The 16,906-nt window shown below is 39.4% G+C and overlaps 1 protein-coding gene across 2 annotated transcripts in view; it reads left to right on the plus strand.

Annotated features, from left to right (window-relative positions):
* The window catches only part of LOC133479883 (RNA-binding motif, single-stranded-interacting protein 3-like), a 157,268-nt gene that overhangs the window by 85,476 nt on the left and 54,886 nt on the right, over positions 1 to 16,906 (plus strand). For both annotated transcript variants that reach the window (XM_061777402.1, XM_061777401.1), the window contains one exon: positions 15,639 to 15,796. In XM_061777402.1, the coding sequence (XP_061633386.1) occupies positions 15,639 to 15,796 (158 nt within the window). The remainder of the gene's footprint in view (positions 1 to 15,638; positions 15,797 to 16,906) is intronic.

Here is a 16,906-nt window from a genome sequence, read left to right on the forward strand (position 1 = left end):
CATAAATGCAATTGCTGAACTGAAATCACATGTGCAAATGGAATAGGTTTGGGAGACTTTCCAGTCTTGGCAAAGGGTTGCAATCTTGTACTTCATTTGTTTGGCTTGCACACAGTTCTTAGTACACTGATTTATTGACACATTTACTGTACAAAAAAGCTTGACCTTTACGTACTTGACCTTGACTGTTCAATTACGGCCTCACAGATGTAGATTGAACAGCAGAGTTGATGAAATTGGTGATTTATTGAGGCGTAAACACCATTTCATTATAGAGGCCGGCAGAGGCAGGTCAATCTCTAGTATAAACTACATGGCCTTGAATATAATGATGCAATTCCGAGTTAGAACTAAACACCATTGTGGTGTTATTAATATTTCTTAACTTCATCCTAAATGCTTGGTGCAGTGGTTCTCCACTGTTGCCACCCCGGGACCCACATTTTTAAGTTAAGAACAATAAAGAAAATAAATTGTATTGTTCGAAAATAGCCTTTGAAAACATGTACAGTATAACATATTTTTAATCATAACTACATTATGCTTTCATGTTCAAAGTGCCTTGCAGAGCCCCCTGTTAAGGAACTCAAGATTAACACGACAACTGCAAGTGCATAAATACATACAACTATTCTCTGTACCGCTTATACTTATCAGGCGTCCCGTGGGTGTGCTGGAGCCTTTCCCTGTTAACTTTGTGAAAAAATAGATAAAAATTAAATATCACAATTACTCAAAAAACAGCCACAAAACTTAACTTTTATCTTGTTGGCACTGATCTCTTCTTTTTGGGAAAGTACCTTACCTTATACAGTATGTTCCATGTACGAATAAATGTACCATAACCTTTCTGACACATGCCTGTTAATATACTATTTTCCAATTAAAAGAAAGGCGAGTAACATATTTCACTGTACACGGGGTCCTCAGCTAATGATGGCATTCCGCTCCTATAGATATTTACATAAGTCTGAACGCTTCATAGTATGTCACCGACCTACACTAATCTAAGAGTATAGTCCAAATTACAGTGAGTACAGTATTGGTATGAAAACCCATGAATAAAAAAGCCAGAACGGGGTGGTTTACCCACCACCCCCTCACCTTCCTTCCCCACCAGCTTCGGGACCAAAAGGGGAGCTGGACCGCCTCTGAGTGTTAATTTTCCATTATTATTTCGTAGTTTGAAACCAGTGGAATAACATATTAATTATTGGATTTAAGATAGCGGCACGGTGAATGAACCCGCGTCTGCAGTGCCGTTCCGTCGTCAGTGGGTGTTGCTGTTGCTCTGTCCAAACTCCCAGTTTGGCTGGCCAAGTGGCGCGGTACCCAACAGGGTGGAGACGCCTTTTTTGGTGAAATCCTCCGGGCTGCCTAGTGGTAGAAGTTAATTAATTTAGCGTTCTAGTGCAAACTCTGTATCTTTGGTCTCCGCTTTGATGCTCCAGGTGCTGGTAATTCACTTAGCGTCGGCATGCCAAAGCAAATGTCTGTGTCTTGCTTCTGTTTATTCTGGCTGTTGATTCATTTAGCGTCTGCTTGTGAAGTTACGTCTCGCCACTCCGTGGTCGTCTGTCTCGGTGGAAAGAGCGAGTCTCGGCGGAGACCGGGGTGCTGGGTGTCATCTTTCCATGGCGTGTCCGCGACAGTGTGTGTGTGTGTGTGTGTGTGTGTGTGTGTGTAATTGAACTGCACAAAAGTTAGTTATGTTGAACCACTACACTGCTAATGGCTGAATTAAACAGAGGCATAACAGGAGCTCAAGATTGGTGGAAATCCAAGTAATTCATGACTTCCCTCTAAGCTTATGGTGTTCTTGTGTCAAAGTCAGGGCCTTATGTTTTCAGCACTGCAATGCCAGTAACACAAACACACTCCTCTCTTGCACTTCTTTTACCTTTTGGTATTCATCTATATTTCTTTTTCTTTTGTTGTTGCCCATAACGCAATTTGCCTGTCAAAGAGCAAGCCTTGTGCCATTTTCTGATCAAAGGAAGCAGGAAACAAAGAGAGGTATTTGTCTGCAAAAACCTTTTTTAATTTCTCTTCCCTTATCCGAGCAAGTGCTTTCTCAGTGTTAATCCTGCAAGCAGACAGGCCTTCTGCTGTATTGTGTTTTTCCAATAAAATGTTCTCAAACAAGCAGACAATTAAGGAGCCATTCAGTGAAAGAAAAAGAGAGACCGGGGAAATGGACGAGGTGGGATATTAGTCATTTTAGCAGGAGAGTTTTTAATCTGCTAGAGTAGGCAGTGCTGGGTTATTGTGTATGTTGAAGACCAGCCACCCAAGACAGCAAGGTTTGAGACTTACTCTTGACCTGCATGACACTTCTCCCATCTCTCCCCCGCACTACCACTTACTCTCAGCGAAGTTGTATCCAATCAAGCAGAGTTAAACGTACATGGCAAAAGTTGTTCATAATACTGTGGTAGACGAAAACTATTTGTAGTTTGTTTTTCAAAACCTGGCCAATAAAAACTGCATGTAAAAGGCAGGCATCTGAAAAATTTAAGCAGGATTCTTGTGGATTTCTTCCATGTCACATCCAAATGTTTGGCAGGAGAATAGCCTACAGTGCTTTTCTTTGCTCCTCTCATAATGGAAAAAAGTCCAGAATAATATGACAGGAACCACACATTTTCAAGGGTCGCTATTGTTTACGAGCACGTTTATGACACCAAAATTACAAACACTTCTGAAACAGGAACTGGGGTTTCAGCGTTTGCCTACACGGATGTTTTGTTTAAATCATGAGGGTGTGTATTACGGCCTCTTGTTAGTTCCTACGTGAAATGACGTGCATTTTAATTAAATCTGCGGTGGGCGAGAACCCCAAGCTTTCTGATGATACCAGACATGACGTAGTTCTCCTTGTTTTGTGCACGGCAGCAGCTGATTAGTGTTGTTGATTTCTTGTTGTTGTCGGACTTTTCTCATGGAGATTTCTCTATACCCTCTCAATAAAAACCTTTTTTTCAAGAAATTCAGTTAAGAAAATCATATCAATTTTTTTAAACTCTACAACATTTACTGGCAAGCATAATTTCCTTCCCTAAACTTTTGAATGTAAATGTCCGACTGTTTGTTTCAGTACTTTTTGCACAACTTGTTGTTCTATAGAGATAAACTGAACAAGAATATAGATATCCAAATCTTTTTGTGCGTTGTGTTTCATAAACTAAAACCAAATATTCTTTGGAAAAATTAATCATCATCATCCAAATCACATTTAATTCAGTCATATAATGTCATAGGTGTCTAATAAAGACTGCACAATGTATGCTAATGTTGGTTCATCACATGTTAAGAAAGTATAGCATCAAGAAACATATCTGATTTTTCAATACATTAAGCAAAGTGCCAATAAATAGCACTCACGGTGATAAGGATTCTTGACACAGTCCAATATCACAAATGTGTCAACATGTTTGGTTTGGTTCATGCAGAGTTAATAACTAAAATTAAGATGAGTGGGAAATTTAGCTTTAATTGGGATTAAGACCTCCCTCTAAGCTCTAAAATACTTCCTGCCGCGTTGCTACCAAACAGTTATTTCTTTACTTCCCGTGGTGGTGATGTCCTCTGGTGCATTGTTGATTGTTTTTTAAAATTTCTATTTCTTTTATTCATATTCAGTATCTAGCTATGTATATTGCAACAATAGATATACACTCAAAACATGGGTTTAACTAACAAAAACTATTGTTTTGATTCTGGCGCCTTTTTGTGGGATAAATCAATATACTGTTTATTTCACCAAAGTGGTTTTATAATTATAATAATATATAACTGTAGTATTATCAGCATTTTCTGTGTTTCAGTATTAGCATTGCCAGACATTTACAAAAAAATTTTAAATTAACTTGATTGTGTACAACCCCAATTCCAATGGAGTTGGGACGTCACCCTTGGTAGCATTTTTGGAGCCATCGTGTGATGGCTCCAGTCCTCTATCAAATCTACAACCCCAATTCAAATGAAGTTCGGATGTTGTGTTAATCATAAATAAAAACAGAATACAATGATTTGCAAATCATGTTAAACCTATATTTAATTGGATACACTACAAAGACAAGATATTTAATGTTCAAACTGATCAACTTTATTGTTTTTAGCAAATAATCATTAACTTGGAATTTTATGGCTGCAACACGTTCCAAAAAAGCTGGGACAGTTGGCAAAAAAGACTGAGAAAGTTGAGGAATGCTCATCAAACACCTGTTTGGAACATTCCACAGATGAACAGGCTAATTGGGAACAGGTGGGTGCCATGATTGGGTATAAAAGGAGCTTCCCTGAATTGCTCAGTCATTCGCAAGCAAAGATGGGGCGAGGTTCACCTCTTTGTGAACAAGTATGTGATTTGTGATTTGTTTTAGAGATCGTCATCTTAATGCTAACAGTCAGTGGAAAACCCTATTGACGGGCTGGCTAATATTAGCATGAGATCACGGGTGGGATTTCCGCTGAAAAACAAATATTCACACAAAAAAGTCATAGTAACATACACAGAGGTAATAAAACGGTACTCTCAGTCATATATTCTTCCTAATCTGTGAAAAATGAGTTTATTTTGACTAACAGAAACTTGTAGCTCTATGCATGCATCACACCACACTGCCCCTAAGAGGCCAAGGTAAACTTCAGGTTGCAGTATCTGGCAGAACGGATTTTTGTGTCACTCCAGGAAAATTTGCATGCACTCTTTTCCAGAATGCATTGCTATAGTTAAAATTACTCGTTTTGACTGTATTAAAATGCATCTGTAAAGGTTATTTTGAACAGACATGGTTTAATAGTTAAAGTGCTGTTATTTTTAGTTGTGTACAGTTAAATTGGTGTCATTTTTTTGTTGTTAAATTACTGCTGCTTTTGGTAGCAATTTGGCACCTTTACTCAGAATGATTAAAGTGATGTAGCTTATTAATACCACCTGCAGGCTGTAATAAACTGTGATTGTTAACTAATTCGATTGTTTTGTGTGCTGTGTACAGCGTGCAATGATGTCATTATTCCAAATTGTATCAATAAGAGAATCATTTAAAACTTTTTGCAAAGGATTCCATGTACCGTAATTGTTAACATTGGAGCTGGTTCTCACCAATTCGCAATTTTTAATACCCATCTCTAAGTGAGCCTTGACAATGCATGCAGATGTGCACATTCACACTGTTTATTTGCACAAAGGACACTCAAATCCATGTCAGCATGTCGTCCAGATCATCTGTCTGCATTGCAAGTAATTAGACTGGCCAACAGCTGAGTCCCATTAGGAGTGATTACAACATTGAGTACAGAAAAAGAGACTGTTCAGAACGTCAGAGAACATTATGCATGCTGATCAGGTTTTAGCCATTCTATGTCTACTTAGTGTTTAAATATGTGTGCATGTGAATAGGATCCAACAGCATGATATTTGTGTTGTTGTGTGTCTCTGTTTGGTCTTATGCGTTCATGTCTGCTTCATGAAGGATTGTAATAACTGGATGTCCCTTACCCTGTGTTATGAATATACAGTACAAGTATCCCCTCCCAACACCACCGCCAACAAGGGAATATTTATTTATTTATCAGTCTAAATTACACTTACAGTATAACATCATATTTTCCCAGTTCAAATGCCTCATTTAATAATTGCATCCAAGTAATAACAAGTAACACAAACCCCATAACCACAGGAAACTACACTGCTCTTTAATCAGCTGTTCAGAATCAAGCCCACGCTCATTAATTGTAATCCGTGTGCTCGTTTCACCAAGTAAAATCTATGTCAACAGCAAAAAAAAATATTGGTATCAAGATAGCACATCCGATCATAGTTTTGTTTTTATTTTTCATTTTTTTTTTTTTTTTTGGATCTGTCAAGGACACAGGTGTCAAAATCAAGGCTCGCGGGCCACAACCAGCCCTTAATATAATTTTATGTGCTCCATGAAAGCTTACCACAAGTGTTCCTTTACATCTCTTAAAAACTACTTATTTATTGTAAAAATGTTAATAATCAAATGCATGACTAATTAGATTTTTGTTGTACCCTTAACCCCGAATGATTATACATTTACAAATATGTGGTTTCACGGTTATAACCATAACTACAAAGTGAAGTGGCCCGCGGTGAGAACAGGTTTGACAGCCCTGCTCTTCGGACACCCATCTCATATTATATATTTAAAAAAATATAACCCATCCTGTGATAGATTCCCCAAGCCAATGTCTGCCATCATTTGTAGCATAGTTTCTAGATTCTCTGTGGCCATACATCCCGGATGGTGTCACTGTCACATAACAAGGTGATTGATTACAACGCTGGGCAGCTGGCAGAAAAGTAGGGAAGGTGCCTGCATGCTGGTGTGCAGCCGCACCTGCCCTCCGCTCTGACGCGATGATGAATTACCAGCTTTTTAATAGGCACAGAAGTGACAAAATAAGTGGTAGGGAAAGAAATATGAGGTGAAAACGGCACGAAAGAGAGGACAGCCGAAGACACCTCCCAGAAGGAAATTTACTGGATCTGATAGTATGTTACTGTTTAGTCGCAATTACCTCAAAAGACTGATCGTAATGCTTAAAGTGAGTCATGCAGTGAAAAGATGGCGGCAGTAAGCTAGTGAATGCCAGAAAAAGACAGTGCTCTGGCTGTCACAAAATTTAATTAAACACTGACACACACAGCTTCTCATTCAGACAGGTGTGTTTTCATTACTTTGGCGAGTCATGGTTTCTTTAACAAACACAAGTGGAAAACAGCATTTCTACTCATGTATATTTTGATAAGTGCATCACTTGAAAAGCTGTTTCCCCTATTTAATGAGGCTCTCAGAATTAGTTGAATCTTTTAAAGGTTAGCAGCGCTTAATGACCTTTGTGGCCAATTAACCATTCACAGAGCCAAGTGAAGAAATGAGATCATGTATCAAATTGACTTGTCACTTCGGAATAATGCATTGGGATCCAATAGGAAAAGTAGTTAGTAGGTAATAGAAACATAAATAGCGAAACCTCATGGAACACATTCCATTCCATGACATTGTTTAACATTTTTTTAATTAAAATGAATGTTGTTTAAAAAGTCCCAGTGCCAAAATGTTGCCATCATAAAACCTTTATTAAACAGGGAATGGCTTAGATGGTGTTCTGACATTCTTAACACATGTAAATGTAATCAGCTGGTTAGCATACCTGCCTCACAATTCAGAGCTTGTGGGTTCGAATCCGGACTGGCCTTCCTGTGTGGACTTTGCATGTTCTCCCTCTGCTTGCATGGGTTTTCTTAGGGCACTGTCCCAAAATTTCCATGTAAGGTTAATTTAAGACTAGTCTAAATTGTTTTTAGATGAGAGTGGTTGTTTTTCTATATGTTCCCTACGATTAGCTGGCGACCAGTCCATGGTGTACACCCACCCTCGCCGGAAGTCAGTTGGGATTTGCTCCAACACACTCGTGACCCTAATGAGGATAAACGGTATAGATAATGGATGGATGTTGGCTAATACAATGTTGAAACACTGTGTGTACTTATTCATAGCTTTGAACATGCAATGAACTTGGTGATCATCCAGGCAAGACTGGATAGTAAATACTGAATAACTAACAAAGTGAGTGATTTCAGACGTAGCGAGCTTGGTGCAGCCTTCCTTAATTGCATGAGCGGTTCTGGCACAAGGCGAGGGTCTTAAAGATCAAATGAAGTTCACATTCCACTTACGTTCAGTTCTTCTGTCAACAATCATGGACTGAAAATCCCATTCCCTTGTCACGTGTCCAGTTCTGGGTCGATGGTCTTTTTCTTTGACTCTTCTGTGGTGTAAAAGACGCCTGTGAAGACATGCGAGACATGTTGACATTTGCAAGGCATCATGCACCATTATGATTTGCTAAGTGTTTGTGAATAATGGATTGGGATCCAATAGCAAAAGCTTTAGCTGTATTTTCCTATATATTTTTGTGGAAGTTTCAGCATCTCACCCAGAACGCTGTGATATTTGAATGGTGCTTCAGTCATACACCCTTGACATATCCATCCATCCATCCATTTTCTGAGCCGCTTCTCCTCACTAGGGTCGCGGGCGTGCTGGAGCCTATCCCAGCTATCATCGGGCAGGAGGCGAGGTACACCCTGAAGTGGTTGCCAGCCAATCGCAGGGCACAAACAAACAAACAACCATTCACACTCACAGTCACACCTACGGGCAATTTAGAGTCTCCAATTAATGCATGTTTTTGGGATGTGGGAGGAAACCGGAGTGCCCGGAGAAAACCCACACAGGCACGGGGAGAACATGCAAACTCCACACAGGCGGAGCCAGGGATTGAACCTGGGTCCTCAGAACTGTGAGGCTGACGCTCTAACCAGTCGCCCACCGTGCCGCACCCTTGACATAGTGTATCCCAAATCACATTCCCCAAAGACCATTTTCTTCAATTAACTTTCAGGTTAGAATAGACAGATAGCTTGACGTCTGCAGTACAATGCCATAATATGAACTGACCAGAGACTCAAAGATGAGGTAATCAGTACCCAGTGTTGATTTCCCTGAGCCTCCAGCCATCATAAAGATGGAGAAAAGTGTACATCTCCTTGACTAATGAAACCCTGGGGACATCAGGGTTTAGGGTTCATAAAATATTTATGCTATGTTCATTAAGTATTGATTAAGCCGTTAAAAAGCGTTTCGACACCCAGACAATCATTATGAAAGTTTAGATGTCGGCTGGAGAAAGAGGAGGATGGAGAAATATGGAGAAAGAACAAAGTGTCAGTGAAGGGTACAAGCAAATGTTACAAGGATGAGGATGGTGTAAAAATAAGAGGGAAACAGGAAACATGCAAGGTGAAAAGGAGGCAGGAGACACAAGAGTGAGGCAGGAGGGAGTTTGCTCTTTTAATTATTAATCATGTATTCAGAAAGCATTTTGGACAGCAAGCAAGACATTTAAGGATGAGGACGAGGTGGTATGCAGGAGGGCAAAGTAGAGGGAAGAAAAGTCATTTTGCAACAGCATTAAGAGATGTGTGAGCAATAATTTGAAAGGTAATAAAACGTCTGATTTCAGACTTTATCCTTATGGAAATGTCGAGCTAGTTATTTAAAAGCCTGTCTCTGTCTTCACTAAGTGCTTCACATCTATTTTCTCTTTGTTTGTGTTCGGGTTAATGGGTGGCTTTGATGCTTCATTTCCAAAGTAAGGGGTTACTGTAGAGATGCTGTAATGATGACACATTTTTAATGTCGAGAAAATATGCCATACCATAATTTAGAGTTGTAAAATTTCGGGACAACTGTTAAATCTGCCAGACACAAATTGAATTGAACAAATACTGTATGCGACCAAAGGATGTGTTCCAAATTATTAAGCATATTCTGTTTTGTTATTTACCTTAATCAAAGTCAATGCAATTTACAATGAATACAATTGTTTGATCATTGTTTGATATTAGCTTATAATTAATTATAATTACAATATATAAAATAATAATTATAACTAACCAACATGATTAATCATTTTATAATAAGAATAAAATAATAATTAGATTTTGCAAATCAAATCAAAATACAGTGTTCCAAAATGTTATGCACAACGGTTTTTAAAAAGATGTATTTCTGTCATTACAGGAATATTGGTTTTCTTGACTCATGTAATGCTATTTTGACAAAAAATATCTTTGCTGATCATGTTACATGTTTGTATTCAAAAACACCTGAACAACCATAAACCTTAATTGTCAACCCAGTGATAGTTTCTGCCTATAACTCATTTGAGAATGCACAAATTTCCTTCCAAAGCTTCTGCTTAGCGGTATACTGCCAACCACCCTCATAGATCTTCCTTATAAAGATGGTCCACATGTTCTCAACAGGGTTGAGGTCAGAGGATGATGGTGGCAACACCATGAATACCATGGGAGCTAAAGCCTAAACGATATCTTCATCATCAGCTCCGCATATATTGCAGAGGTCATTTTGGCACTGTCAGGCACTCTAGGGTGGCCAACCATCTCACTGCCTATTATTCTATTCTTACTCGATCATAGCCTTGGTGGGAGCTGGTGGCCAACCACCAACAATCCCTACTGTAACTCTATGCATCTGAACCATCCAAATTAGAAAAAGAGAAAAACAGTTAAAAATGAGTCTTTATAATATTTCTGAGGCTCTAGCCAACATTTCTTCATTTGAAATTGGTTATTGGTGACCAATATACAGCTTAACGCAGTACTGCAAGGCATTGGAGAAACATGTATCAAGAGGGTCTCGAGACTTCAAAGACACTAGCAGTTTCAAATACTTGATTTCGCCCCATCAGCGGCTTTTTAACAGCTGCTCTCTGACGACTATGCATTTTCATGACTGTAACTGGAATACTTTGAACTGTAATTCATCATTATTTGAATAAAACTGTTTGTTCTATGAGTCACACACATTTTGTTTTAACAGTACCATAATTTTCTTGAAATGTCTCGTCAGCAGAAATGCCCTTTTTGTCTCCATTATGCATAAAACTCTCAATAATGTGGAATTTCCTTTAATGAGCCTCATCTGGGAAACCCGTCGGAGATTGCTATTAAGGATTTAAATCGTGAAAGGTGAAACAACAACGGCAAAATTTCCCCAGTGTAACAAAAACTCAGATGTTTATTTAACTTAATCTATGTGCCAAATAATTTGGACCACAGTGAATGCTCATTCAGCATTCAAGGATGCATGGGGACTTCATATGGCATTGCACTGCACTTTTCCTATTCTGGTGGTTTACTGTAAATTACATTCAAATCAGGGGATCCACATTCCTACCTCAATGGACAAGGCTTGCCTTTCTTCAGTGCATAAGTACTATGTAGAAGTCAGACCTCCACCAAGGCCGAACTGCTAACCCATCCATTCACTCTATGTAGCACTTGTCTTCATTAGGGTTCTTGGTGAGCTGGAGCCTAACCCAGCCGACTTTGGCCAAGAGGCAGGATACACTTGGGACTGGTCGCCAGTTATTTGCAGGGCATACATAGACAACCATTCATACTCACATTCACACCTATGGATATGCATTTTTTTTTTGTAATGTGGATGGAAGCCCACCCAGAGAAAACCCATGCAAGCATGGGACAACATGCGAACTCCACACAGGAAGGCCGGAGCTGAGATTCAAACTCCAAACTTCAGAAATGTGAGGCAGATGTGCGAACCACTACCCTACGTGGTGGCCGAACTGCTTACCAATGTGGGAAAAACTAGCCGTACATTTCACCTCTTACTGTAACATGAACATGGTTTGTATGACAGTCATGAAATACAGTAATTAAGCGCACTGTGGCAGCAATGGAGCCATGAGGTTTGATGAGGTTGAAAATGCAGGATAACTGGCTGGCAAGTGGGTTTCGGAGCTGAGTCGTTGCCAACTCATGACAGATGTTGCAGGGAAAGAGCGAGAGTGCATTGGATGGAGGCAAAAAGACATGGGGAAGAGAAAGGTGAGTCAAATGACAAGCTACAGAGAGAGAGAGAAAGAGAGAGAGAGAGAGAGAGAGAGAGAGAGAGAGAGAGAGAGGAAACGTTGTTGCACAAAGTTGACTGTAACTTTCAGCAAAGTCAAGCAGTTCAATCACACACGGGTGCTCCAGATCACTTAAGTTCTTATCCCGCAGGCAGGCAGTGGAATAGCACAGGCATGCATTATAAGCAACATCTGGAGCGGGTGGGGTTGGGGAGGTTGTTGTGTCCTTCTCGGCAACTGCAAGCTGCATATGTTTTCTCAGTGAAAAAAAAACAAAAAAACAACAAATTCAGAAGATGGAAGGTTGATTATTACAGAGGCTTGTTTTAATTTTGGAGAAGTTTCATAAAGCCATATGTCTTTAAACTCATCAGCAATGCTCTCAACGGTGACTCCATAGCTGTGTCTGTTTGATGTGATGCCTTTTCTGCATTTCTTCTGATGTACTGTACATGGTTTCACACGTAACGCGAACAGCACAGATTTCCTCTGTGGTTAAAATAACTGACACTTGATGTATAGTGCTGGACAAAGAGATTCAATATTTCACACAAATGTTCAGTGATTGTGCCTGATTAAGTAGATGGTTTGAAATGAGCACACAAATATAGTTTATCACTATCTTGAATGTCAAATGAAAAAGCCTTTTGTCCTGTCGTCCGGACAGTGTATTTGAGCATTGATGCTTTTGTTTGTGGGACTTACTGCAAAAACATTGACCAATAGTTGCTTTAAAAGTGAGAGACTTTCTTATAAATCTTCCACAACCTGCGTACATATTGGCAAGACATTGGGCCACTGGCATACATACATACATATGGTATACAGTATATTAACAAGCATAATATGAGGAAGAAGCTATAAATGCTAATGAAATGTTAACACAACACAGAACAATCTAGAGCATGGTTGAGCATGTTTGTTTGGAAGATATGCGCCTTTTAAATCAACTAATAGACAAAGATTAGGAGAAAGTGGAATGCTACAGTTCAAAACTGAGGAGAGTTTCTGCGTAACTAGTGACCAAAAGCGCTGTACAGCCGTACAATGCCAAAAAGCATGAAAATAAGTCTGCCATGTTTTCAGTACAGTGAGTGCATATGTTTGATTTTGAATATCCCATTTTATGTGTACTATTATTTGTCAAGCGGCTCACACTGAAAATAACAGAATTTGTTTTTCAAATTTAGCTTCAAACAGTGTTTAAAAAAGATGAATTTTCGAGAGTCACTTTTTTGCACATTTAGAAAAATATTTGTCAACTTTATAATAAAATCCAAATATTAAATGTTACATCTAAATGTTATATATATATTCAAATGTTAAATATATATCCAAACATGAATCTTAAATATAAATGTTAAATATATATCTAAATCTTAAATGTAAATTTAAATATGTATCTCAAAAGTAAATGTTAAATCTATATCTAAATCTTACATTTAAATATAAATATTAAAACATAATGTTAAATATATATTTAAATATAAATGTATCAGAAGAACCACAGCAGCAGCTGTTGGCAACGACTCAGCTCCTAAACTCTCACCCCGCTTGCCACTTGTTTTTCCAAATCCACCTCCAGGGCTGACGTCCTCTGTCTTGCGCCTCGAGAGCAAGCACTCTGAGGTGGGCAGGCCAGTGGGAAACACCAGCATCTGGCTGGTTCTCTTTTCTTCCCCCTACTTCAGAAAAGTGACACAAAACACTCAAAGTACTCTTCAAATAAAGTTTCCATAAGTGGTTTGTTATTTCAGGGAGTGATAATATATTTCGAAGGCTCAATTTCCCTGTATAAGAGGTTTTTAAACACATCTTTTATTTTGGTACTTCCGTTTCATGGCAGTGTGGATTTCCATATTAACTATATACAACCCAAATTCCAATGAAGTTGGGACGTTGTGTTAAACATAAATAAAAACAGAATACAATGATTTGCAAATCATGTTCAACCTATATTTAATTGAATACACTACAAAGACAACATATTTAATGTTCAAACTGATCAACTTTATTGTTTTTAGCAAATAATCATTAACTTAGAATTTTATGGCTGCAACACGTTCCAAAAAAACTGGGACAGGTGGCAAAAAAGACTGAGAAAGTTGAGGAATGCTCCTCAAACATATCCCAAAGGTGAACAGGCTAATTGGGAACAGGTGGGTGCCATGAATGGGTATAAAAGGAGCTTCCCTGAATTGCTCAGTCGTTCACAAGCAAAGATGGGGTGAGGTTCACCTCTTTGTGAACAAGTGTGTGAGAAAATAGTCGAAAAGTTTAAGGACAATGTTCCTCAACGTACAATTGCAAGGAATTTAGGGATTTCATCATCTACGGTCCATAATATCATCAGAGAATCTGGAGAAATCACTGCATGTAAGCAGCAAGGCCGAAAACCAACATTGAATGCCCGTGACCTTCGATCCCTCAGGCGTCAAAAACCGACATCCATGTGTAAAGGATATCACCACGTGGGCTCAAGAACACTTCAGAAAACCAATGTCAGTAAATATAGTTCGCCGCTACATCCGTAAGTGCAATTTGAAACTCTGCTATGCATGGTAGGTTAATTGAAGACTCTAAATTGCCCGTAGGTGTGAATGTGAGTGCGGATGGTTGTTTGTTTGTATGTGCCCTGCGATTGGCTGGCAACCAGTTAAGGGTGTACCCCGCCTGCTGCCCGAAGATAGCTGGGATAGGCTCCAGCACTCCCGCGACCCTTGTCGCAAGGATAAGCGGCTCATAAAATGGATGGATGGATTTAGCGGCACGGTGAAGACTGGTTAGCACATCTGCCTCACAGTTCTGAGGACCGGGGTTCAAATCCCGGCCCCATCTCTGTGGAGTTTGCATGTTCTCCCAGTGCCTATGTGGGTTTTCGCCGGGCTCTCTGGTTTCCTCCCACATCCCCAAAACATGCATGGTAAGTTGATTAAAGACTCTAAATTGCCCGTAGGTGTGAATGTGTGCACGAATGGTTGTTTATTTATATGTGCCCTGCTATTGGCTGGCGACCAGTTCAGGGTGTACTCGCCCGAAATAGCTGGGATATTTTTTTTGTCATTGAGAATGTATTTCTGCAGATTTGCGCCCAGTATTCAGTGTCAGTAGACAGTGAGAGGTCTTTTTTCCCATTTTGCGATTCGTAAGTGTACTTAATTAGTACTTGAGATTAATTTGCATACTTTTGAAAGGAGTTGCTTCTCCATCGCAATGTACAGTATGCTACCGAGTCTACAAAATGTGTATTTCTTTTTACACATAAAAACACCTATGAAGGATTAGTTTGGGTGCGTGCTGCCAAATAGGACAAAACTAATTGAAGTATACCAGCCTAGTTAACTGTATACAAGGCTAGTTACTGAGAAACACATTAAAAGGAAATGCTGTCATTCCCAAGGAGAACTTAAATACAACTAGGTAAACAATCTTCAATCCTGTTTGGGGTTTTAACTGTTGCTTAGCGGTTTTTAAGCATGAGGCCAATGTGCTGCTTTTTCAGTGCAATGTTTATTCTTTTAATTTGGGTTGAATGAAATTTGAGGCGGCGCGGTGACCGACTGGTTAGAGCATCAGCATCACAGTTCCGAGGACCCGGGTTCAATCCCCGGCCCCACCTGTGTGGAGTTTGCATGTTCTCCCCGTGCCTGCGTGGGTTTTCTCCGGGCACTCCGGTTTCCTCCCACATCCCAAAAACATGCATTAATTGGAGACTCTAAATTGCCCGTAGGCATGACTGTGAGTGCGAATGGTTGTTTGTTTGTATGTGCCCTGCGATTGGCTGGCAACCAGTTCAGGGTGTACCCCGCCTCCTGCCCGATGACAGCTGGGATAGGCTCCAGCACGCCCGCGACCCTAGTGAGGAGAAGCGGCTCAGAAAAGGGATGGATGGATGAAATTTGAAAATGACTTAAAATTAAATGACTCAAATAGTCAATGTTTTGTGAAGAGTGAAGAGAGAGAAGAAAACGAGTCTAATTTCCACAAGAGCATTCTTATATTATATTTTAAATTATCCTTTTTTTATCAGGGATTAAATGTTAATATAAGATTGTGAACATAAGAAGGAACCTCTTTTCTGCATTACTGTGAAATTAATTGTTATGCACACTTTTTTCTCTCTCCATATTTACTCATTACAGCAACAAGAACAGGACCCCACCAACCTGTACATCTCCAACTTGCCTGTGTCCATGGATGAGCAGGAGCTGGAGAATATGCTGAAACCATTCGGTCATGTCATTTCAACTCGGATACTGAGGGATGCCAATGGACTAAGCAGAGGGGTCGGCTTTGCCAGGTACAAATTATATCTGCAATCTCATCCTTTACTTGAAAATAAAGACATATAAAATTAATTGATCAAATATTAACCATATTAATTTTTGCGATAAGACGATGTCCATTCGAACACAGATATTTTTTTAAATGCGTCTTCTTGTATGCAATTGTTGTTGTTGTTGTTGTTGTCCACAAACAGAGAGCATTTTAGGGCAAGGAAAGTGTAGCTTTTATAAAAACTCCTGCAAAAATGGAAATTCCATTATCATTATCTGTGGCTTATAACCTTTAAACAACATCAAACATGCACATTGTAGGTCTTTACTTAACAATAGAACATTTACTCTACACAAAAACAGGGGTGGGTAGAGTAGCCAAATATTGTACTCAAGCAAGAGTACTGTTACTTTAGAAAGTAGTCATCCAAATATTTACTTGAGTAAGAGTAAGAAAGTACTCAATGGAAAAACTATTCAAGTAAAGAGTCATTTGAGTAACTTCAGATTTTTTTTTTATATATCAGAGCATGAACATCAAATTAAAAAGAATAATATATGGGAGTCGACACACACCTGCCACCATTTCAAATTTTAACTGCCAAAAAACCAACAACACATGCATTGGGCCCTACAGAAACATTATTTGCTTTATTCACTTAAATGACTTCATGAGGAAGCTGTTTGCTGAACGGACTTAGTGATTGTGTGAGCGTGTGTGCGTGTGCGTGTGCTAATTTTGCCACATCAACAGCAAAAACATCTGCAACTTACCGCAAGTTGTTTTCTCCAGTTAAAAGTGGGCTGAAATATCCAAGTTTGGGCAGTCACAATTTAAGAGCTGCATGACAAAGCTGTTGTTTCTTGGTCTGTAAACACACTCGCGTGGCTGTTTTTTGTTTCCCAAAAATGAGTCATTTTGATTGGCTCGCGAAGGCTACGTGTGCGGTCATGTGACTGTCTTCTGTCGTCTGATTGGTGAATTGTTGTCAAATGACACGAGTGTTCACGTTTGATTGCCGCAACGGGCGCCCTATGCGGAAGTCCATAATGGAGTCTAAAAATAGATACGCACATGCATGAATGGATAAATAAAAAGTAGCGAACACCATGTCGATTATTGTAACGGAGTA

This window comes from Phyllopteryx taeniolatus, chromosome 6 (assembly GCF_024500385.1).
Source record: "Phyllopteryx taeniolatus isolate TA_2022b chromosome 6, UOR_Ptae_1.2, whole genome shotgun sequence".
NCBI classification, from domain to species: domain Eukaryota; kingdom Metazoa; phylum Chordata; class Actinopteri; order Syngnathiformes; family Syngnathidae; genus Phyllopteryx; species Phyllopteryx taeniolatus.